General features: G+C 37.4%; 1 protein-coding gene across 1 annotated transcript; it reads right to left on the bottom strand.

The window, feature by feature from the left end:
* Positions 1 to 981: 981 nt before the first annotated feature.
* Positions 982 to 8323, bottom strand: LOC141591905 (peptidyl-prolyl cis-trans isomerase FKBP62-like). Its single transcript, XM_074412398.1, has 12 exons — positions 7994 to 8323; positions 5489 to 5575; positions 3181 to 3441; positions 3017 to 3091; positions 2855 to 2935; positions 2578 to 2772; positions 2403 to 2495; positions 2127 to 2302; positions 1911 to 2033; positions 1674 to 1820; positions 1399 to 1526; positions 982 to 1285 (listed from the first exon to the last, which is right to left on the bottom strand). Exons 1-12 carry the CDS (start codon positions 8193 to 8195, stop codon positions 1177 to 1179), a joined length of 1677 nt encoding a protein of 558 aa, XP_074268499.1. The 5' UTR covers positions 8196 to 8323; the 3' UTR covers positions 982 to 1176.
* Between the last annotated feature and the right edge of the window lie 397 nt (positions 8324 to 8720).

Genomic DNA, 8720 nt, shown 5'->3' with positions numbered 1-8720 from the left:
CTTTAAATTATTTTTACTTTAAATACTTAATTATCACTTTTATTTTGATTAATAAATTATTTCCGAGATATATTAACGGTCCGAAATTTACGGGGCGTTACACTTTTTTTTTAGTGTTATTTTAATTAAACGCAAACAAATGATTACGATGAAGAGGGTCTTAAAATATGATGAAGGGCAAAATAGAAGCCATAATTATATGCCCATTCTGACAAAAAAAAAAAAAAAAAAAAAAAAAATTATATGCCCATCGACTGGTTTATGACCAGCTGATAACTTTGCAAACAAACATCAACTTATTAAAGTATGTGAAATTACAATTGAAGCGCCAATTATGTTATGTTGCATTTTAGTTGATCATGATACATAATTCAAGTTAATCAACATAGCCGGTGAATGTGGACATTGACGACATAGTATCGTCGTAGCCATTGGCATTATAGTAACTATAGCAAGGTCTAATAACATTGACAAGTGTAGATATCTTAAGCTCATCATTAGTGTTGCATGGTTTATCAAGTACTGAAAAAGTCAGAAATTGCCTTGTAATAGACAATCTATATGGAGAAATCAGTCATTTTTTCACTGTAAATGAAATCGAAATTTACAGTTAGCCTGTGTTCCTAGAACTACTACTCTCTCTATCATAATCATTTATTTACCTTTGATTACAACACTACTCATAAAGAATAAAACGGGTAAACAAATGAATGGAACAGAGAGGGGTAGCAAATGAATTCGTAAATTTTCATGGGATGGACTAGAAATGCAAAGAAACAGCATATGGCTGATCCATCTCAAGCTCTACACAGTACACACTATATACCGGAGTATTGTATTGACAATAAGTCTTGAAATCAACTATCAAGTGGCGTGAGAATATATGTTTAAATAGATACTTAAATTTCTAAATCGAGCATTATGTTTAACACAGATGAACTATGTTTAACACAGATGAACTTGAAATCACGTAAAATAGACTGGCAAAGAAATCGAGCATTATCTTTAAATAGATTCCTAAATTTCTTCCAAGTGATACAAAAGCATTTTGGAAACAAAATCAAAATCCTTAATGTGTGGGGCATCATCACATTCAAAGTTCCCTCAAGATTGAAATGATTCTACGATGAAATTTGCGCCATAAAATCACAAGTTGTCTTACTGAGAACATCTTGTCTAGGTGCGCAGGGCCATCTTAGAGAACATCTTGCCGTACAGTTGAGCATCCTTCCTGTTGTACTCCTTAATTTTCTCCCTTAAGGTCTTGTATTCAAGTTTCACTTCCCTGCATAAGATATAAATGATTTTTCCGGTCTTAGCTCAATATAAGTCAAAAAATTTGATTGGTCTCGCATAAAAAGTTACGAAGCCGCCTCCAATGAAGTTTGAAGACGATACCTGTTATCAGGATCAATCTCCAAAGCCTTTTTAATATCAAGCTCTGCTAACTCCAGATCTGCTAAGTGTATATATGCCTGTGCTCTTCTGTAGAGTGCTTTAACATTCACACTATCCAACTCCAATACCTACATATCCAACAATTGACGATCAAACTAAAAAAAATTTCATTTTTTACAAATTAGACAAGAAACCACCTCTATGGCTCTATATTATCCTTTTTGTGGGGTCAGAAGATGATATGGTAATTTTGGTACATGTAGCGAAAGATTTACCTTGGTGCATAGTTTCTCTGCCGCCTTATAGTCCTTCAACTTCAGCTTACAGGCTGCATTGTTCAAATTGCAAGATACCTTCAAAGTCTTGCATTGCTTCTTCTCGTCATCACTGAAGGAGGTGTCATATTCGATGTATTTAACAGCCTGCATGTCAAGGAGCTCAGAATTAAAGGAGGTTTTAAAAACAAAACGACATAAAAACAAAACTCAAACATACCAAATGGATGCCTTTACCTTTTCGTATCTCTTTGAGGCTCTCACGTATTTACCAGCCTTGAACAACACATTTCCTTCTTCCTTCTTCTTGCCAGCTGCTTCTATTTTCTCTGGAGTACTCATGTCCCATGATTCTTTATCCTGAAATCAGAAAATCGCAAGTCTTAACACAATGACTAAAGAACTCATGTTTGTAAAAACTAAAACATGTACAAAAAAAGACAGATAACTGACCTTCTCAAATGAAACCAATTCTATTTCGTAAGTCACTGAAGAGCTGGGAGGAACAACAGCCAAATCCTGCTTTGACTCTGATGAGCCGAAAGCATATTCGGGAGCAATTGTCACGAGCGCAACTTCACCCTTCTTCATAGTCACCACAGCTCTATCAAGCCCATCAATTACTTGTTCTGCACAGAAAATGAATTTCAAGCACTCAGAAAACTAAGTTTATGCGAGGCAGGGAAGGGGAGTAACTAACAAAATAAGAGGACGTCAAGCCGACAGTACCTTCATCTGTCTTGAATTCAAAAGGCTCTTCTCCATCTTCATGACCCTTCTTGAAAAATACAGTTCCATCTTGAAGCTTTCCAATCAATTTCACTGTCAGGAAACCTCATGTCAGACAATACACACCAACAAGCAATTTTATCAGGGGAAAAAAAGTCTGGGCCCTGGGGCTCACATTTCACTACGGCTCCCTCATTAGGACGTTCATATCCCTCTCCTTCCTTGAGTATCTTTTTAACAACCTTCTTATCATCAGTAACATTAGACACTGTCTTCCAAGATACCAGCTCAAGAGTGATCTCAAGTGTCGCATTTGGAGGAACAGCACTTGCATCACCAGAGGCTGGTTTGCCCTGCTCTCCAAACCCGTCTGCAATGGATAATAGACAGTAAGCGTTGAGGTATATCATGAGCTTTCTAGAAAGAAAGCAATTTATTTCAAAGAAGCTTACATTGTGGCTTCACAGATAGAAGCACCTTTTCCCCCTTCTTCATAGTCTTCACAGCCGTTGACAAAGCAGGGCAAAAGTGACCTGAAGCAACACAGCATCAATGTCAACATCTGTAAATATACTCTTGCAAGTGGCCTATCAAAATCTCATAGATAGACATACCATCACTCACGGTGAACTCCACACCATCTGACTTTCCGACCAAGGTTCCATCTTCTAGATGAGCTTCATATTTTACTGCAGTCATCATGAATAGCAAAATCAGTTCATTGTAGATTGACACTAACCAGAGTAATCACCCAACGTAAAGAACTAGGTAGCAATACCAAACACTTCATCTGCATCTTTTGGATTCTCCCACTTCTCTCCTTCACGAAGAATCTTCTTAAAGATTCCACCGTCCTTGCATATGTCCTTCACACTAACCCAAGACAGCAACTCGACATCAAATTGTAGGGTAGCATTTGCTGGGATAGTAGGAGGCGAACCAGCTTCCCCATAGGCGAGCTCAGCAGGGATGGTGAAAACAGCATTCTCACCCTTCTTCATAGTCTTGATACCTATATCCCATCCTTTGATGACTTGACCTATCGATCAACACACAATAAAAATATTAGGCAATACGTTAACACAGAAATTCTCTTACTTGTTATTAGGCAACACATTAATACTAGGAAACAAACAAAAAATAACCCAGAAGTTATTAGAAATAAACCGAAAATACCTAGAAGTTATTAGCACTTGACAATGTAAAACAAATTAATAGCTACATATTACACCTTCAAATAATCCTCAAACTAATCAGAGGCTACTGCTACAGTACCACCAATAAGAATCTCGGTGAATCTCACACAAGAAACAATTATTATTTCAACTCTCTATTGAATACCGCCAAATACTATGTGCCATGCAATGAAGCCGGGATAAAAATCCAAATACTGGCAGGGAAAGATCTTGATGCTCAGATAACATCAAAATAGTGCCGCATTATCCCCGTCACATGCAGATATTACTGGAGCTTAGTACAAAATGGAGAGGCCAGGTTACTCCCAAAGGATCGGATATTGCAAATTTATGACGGTGACCTATATACAACATAAACATAGAGCAAACGCACCCCAGATTTTGAAGTGAAAAGAAAATTCTAACAAAACAGCAGTATCCTCGTCTTCATGAACAAAATAAAATAATTGGTGAATATACTTCAAATAAATGGGCCACAAGCTGTCCAACTTACAAATATCAAATTAACAACTCCAGTGCTCCAAAAGAAGACCAAGGGAAAACGACTCAAGTAGACAAGGGAAATGGGACAATTGAGTTGGATTTTGGTCCGATCAGGGTCATATCGGGTCTGCTACCCATCCCGTTCTGGGTTGGGCTGCGCCAATTTCGAGTGCGCCAATCAGGTCTGGTCACTTCGTGTTAGGTCATTTACAAGAATGGGTCACTTTGAGTCGGGGGGTATTTTGAGGCCGTGGTTAAAACGCTTTAACTGATAATAATTCGACTAATAAAAAGAGTGTTGCAAAATTACTTATCTACCAAGGAATGTTATAAACAATGGACCACTTGTTTTAATATGTATAATATCAAGTACTCTATGACTTGAAATAAATCGTCGGTCATTTCGGACCACTTCGGATCATTTCGGATAGGACCAATTGCGAGATGGGTGGTGTTGGGTAGTTCTGGGTTGGGTAATTTTGTTGGGTCAACACTGGGCCAGTTCGTGTCGAGTCAATTCGAGTATTGGGTCATATTCAGGTTATGCAGTTTTGGGTCTTGCATTTGCTTTATCAGGTCTAATTTTAAATAATCAAATCAGTAAAAAACAATTTATTAGTCAACTTTGGCTTTCAATTAATTCATTACTTGATGAAGCTACGACGTAACAATGCTCGTTTAAGGAAGATGGCAAGCTCTCAACTACATCATCTGCCAAAGGTAAAAGGCAGACATCTCCTCATAAACCAACTTGCTTGGATACATATTTACCCATTGCATCATTATTCCTTTCCACGACATCAGGAAATTATTCATCAATCAGTTACTCACCTAACATGCTCATCACAAAACAGTGAACAATGACTCATTCGTGAGAGTTCATCAGATAAAAGTAGTTTATCAACTGATGCACGATATTAACGATAACGTTAAGATTCAGCTGATTCACTCCCATTTACCATTTCAATTATAAGATTAACCAAATTTGCAAATCAAAATTGCCATACTAACAATCTAATTCAAACAGGTTTTTAATTTTGAAGTACACGAAAGCATCAAAGAACTCAATCGAAGTTCAATCACCCTAATCATCAAAATGCATAGGAGCATGCAAGACTAACAGCATACAATCAAACAGAATTTGTCAATTGAAGAACAACTACTCTCAGCGAGAGTTTTCCTCCTATACTTTTCTCTTCAGTTGGAACAAATTAATATTAAGAGCTTCAATGACATTAGCTATGAGATACCACATATTCGACTTTGCAACCAACAAAAACAAGTAATCAATAATTAATACATATACATTTCAATAAAATAGACAGTCATTTCAGTACAAAATAAAAACAGATCATTAAAGAACAGATCATTAAAGAACAGATCATTAAAGAAAGAGTAAGAAAGAACCTTGGCCTAGAGTGAACTTGAAAGGATCTCCTCTATCGCGGCTCGAATCAAACTTTGTTCCATCCAACAATGTTCCCGTGTAATGCACTATCCACAAATTGTAACAAAGTTAGCTAAAATTAGAAAACCTAATCAACCAAAAAGATTAACCATCGACTTCGTCACCATTAACTTACATAAATTATTTTAAAGAAATAACTAACTAAGCAAAAATCCTTCAACTTCGTCACCATTAATTTGCAAAAATGCTAATATTTGAAAGAAATAATAAAACCATTGCACTCATTCCTCGTCCTATCTTCAATCTCTAACAAGAAATAACTCGCGAAAATTGAACTTTGATAACTCCATTTTACCCCTCATAAAGCAATACTTAGGACCCCTTTTTGTTCCCCCTTTGGCTAGTTTAGTATGTCGCTTTGACCTATTTTAGCTTGATCCGTGTCACTCCTACCTTGCCTTGCTTATACGAGTTTTCGAGCTATTTTACTAGCTTTTGTTGACCTTCTTGTAGGTATCTTGCTTGGGAGCTCTTGCGGGACGGAGTTGGAACAGGATTTGCTTGAAGAAAGGAAGCAACTAGGAGGAATTACAGCCGAGGGGCATAACTTTACCTCAACCGGGCACAATCCTACCCGACCGGGCACAATTACACCCGGCCGGGCACAATTACACCCGGCCGGGTACCTCTCACCCGTTTAGAGTTTTTAGCATGTTTTGACATTTTACCCGACCGGGTAAAATTATGCCCGGAGCAGGCATAATTATGCCCGGACTAGACATAATTATACGTTTATACCCCTCGGCTGCAGTTTTTGTTTCCTCTTGTATTTCCACCTACCTTTTTGTACTTCATATAAATAGTCAATTTTCCAGAAAATTAGGGATCTAATCCTAGTTTTGAGAAGAAATTTGTAAGGTTTAGAGAGGAGAAACTCAAATCCTTTGTAACTTATCAATCATTCTTCATTAATCAAAAATTATTATTATTGTTCTTACCTTGTTCTTCATTATTATTCATCCTTCTATAGTTGGTATTGCTTCTTTCTTTTTTCTTTTTTCTCCTTTGTTCATCAATTGTTTTCAATAGTTGTTGTTAGATCTCTTTTAGTTAGAATTTGTTGAGACTTGTTGTTTGTTGATAGTTTAGTCAAAATCTCTCTCTCTTGTTTGTTGTTCATGCTTTTGATTGGAGTTGTTCATAGAAAGCTTGAGACTTTGATAGATTTGATAAAGCTTTGGTCTTTTTTAATTAATTCATCTACTCTTAGCCTTATTAGTTGATTTCCATCTTCTCTTATCACCTTTGCATGCTCTTATCATAAAATTCATAATATCACCATGTTTATTGTTAAAGTATCCTCCTTTATTGCTTGTCTTGCTAAATTAACCATGATTAGTGAGTAGTACTCTTACTAGGGTGCGATTGGGCACTTACATGAGTGATTAACATGTTTGATTCCATTTAAATAGTCATTAAGGGGAAATTGGTGGGGTTTACCTTAGGATTTATTTTGTTATTGTTGTAATTTGGGAATTTGGTTGATTGATGACCCTTGTCCACCAATGGGAATTGGTTAGGTCCTAAGTTGACCCCCCATTTACATCCTTTGCCTATTTGGGTTGAACCCGGGAGGGAGAGCCTAAAGAGGGTGCCTTTGGGAACCGGTTTGACCTTCACCTTCGCGAAAAGGGTTGGGAAGGCTGGGAATTTATCGTATGCTTAATGACTCCTAGCATTAATCGACTACCTTGGGGATGGCGCGCGTTCCTAGGGTATTAGAATATTGTGTAGGAGATTCCGAGTCATGAGCCCGGGAGGGAGTTGAGTCGGTAGGTCTAGTGTCCTATTGTGAGCCCGGGAGAGAGTCAATAGGCAAATTAGAGGCGTTTTCCCCCGCCTTGTGTACCCAAGATGACTTATTGCCGGAATTAACATGATAATCATGAATGTTTGTAGCCTGATCGTGCCCTAGTCCTTTTATATCTTGAGAAAAACATCTTTCCAATTAGTTTCTTCCTTGAATTTTGTTGTTGCTCTATTAGTTTAATTTGCTAGTTTTTAGTGTAGCTTACCTAGTCTATTTGCCAATCAATCCTTTTTCTTTGACTTAGCTAAACTTAAGAATAATAACAATTAGTAGTCTCCCAAGCTCCTCGTGTTACTAGTGCAACGAATCGTTCACTTGCGAGGTTTAGCTTGAAGAATCAAACTTCATTATCGTCGCCATTAAATTGCAAAAATCAATCACTCGGCTAAATTCTGAAAAACCTAACGAATTAAACAATGGAGCTTTAACTTCGCCGCGATTAATTTGCATAAATTAATCAATCAACAAAATTCTAAACCAATTAACTAATCAAACACTGAACATTTAACTTTCATCGCGATTAATTCGCAAAATATCAATCAATCAATTAATCAATCAGCTAAACTCTATACAACAATGCATTAATCAAAAAACGAAGTAAAATAGAAAGAACTAAAAGAGTGAAGAGAAAAACCTTCAACTTCGTCGCCATTGTCAGGAGTTTCCCAGCCATCGCCGTCTTTGAGAAGTTTCTTCTTCAAGCCTTGAGTTCCGATCTCCTTCTCTTCGCCGACTTTCATCGCTGGAGAATCACCGTCGTCGAGACCGTCGAAGTCCATACCTCCGCCGCCGTTCATCATTTGTTCCTGCGCCGCCGCCATGTCGAAGTCCTCCATTTTTGGTTTAGAGAGAGAAACTGATTGCGAAAGGGAAGAATCTAAAGAGAGAAAATGTAGTAGTTGTTGGTCTAGTAGCTGATAGGTGTGAGAAGAAATCGAGGGTTTTGTATGTGTAGATAAAAGTTTCTAGATTCTTCTATTATTGGTATCAGTATTTAGCAGAGAGCCAGAGATGGCCAAATGCAGGGGTCCGCCCGACCCGTTATTCGGCCTTTTAATGCTCCACTCGGTTACTTGAATTTATTAGGTTGACAAGGATATGTGTGAAAAATTGGGTAACTTGATTAATGAGAAGGCCCAGTGATCAAGAAAATGGATTGGACTGAGTCATTTTGGTTTGGATTAAAATCGGACCGATTTTATTTACGTAGGGTTCTTAGTCCTGACTGATAGTTGCTAAATAGCGGGACACATTGCTAATTATCGTAACAGCAACTCTCCTATAGAACCGTCTATAGCATAGGACTGGCTCAAAAGGAGAGAAGCCCAAAGATAAAATTTAATTTAATTTATATTTTAACA

This window comes from Silene latifolia, chromosome 7 (genome assembly GCF_048544455.1).
Source record: "Silene latifolia isolate original U9 population chromosome 7, ASM4854445v1, whole genome shotgun sequence".
Lineage (NCBI taxonomy): Eukaryota > Viridiplantae > Streptophyta > Magnoliopsida > Caryophyllales > Caryophyllaceae > Silene > Silene latifolia.
This window is presented reverse-complemented; position numbering and strand designations above follow the sequence as displayed.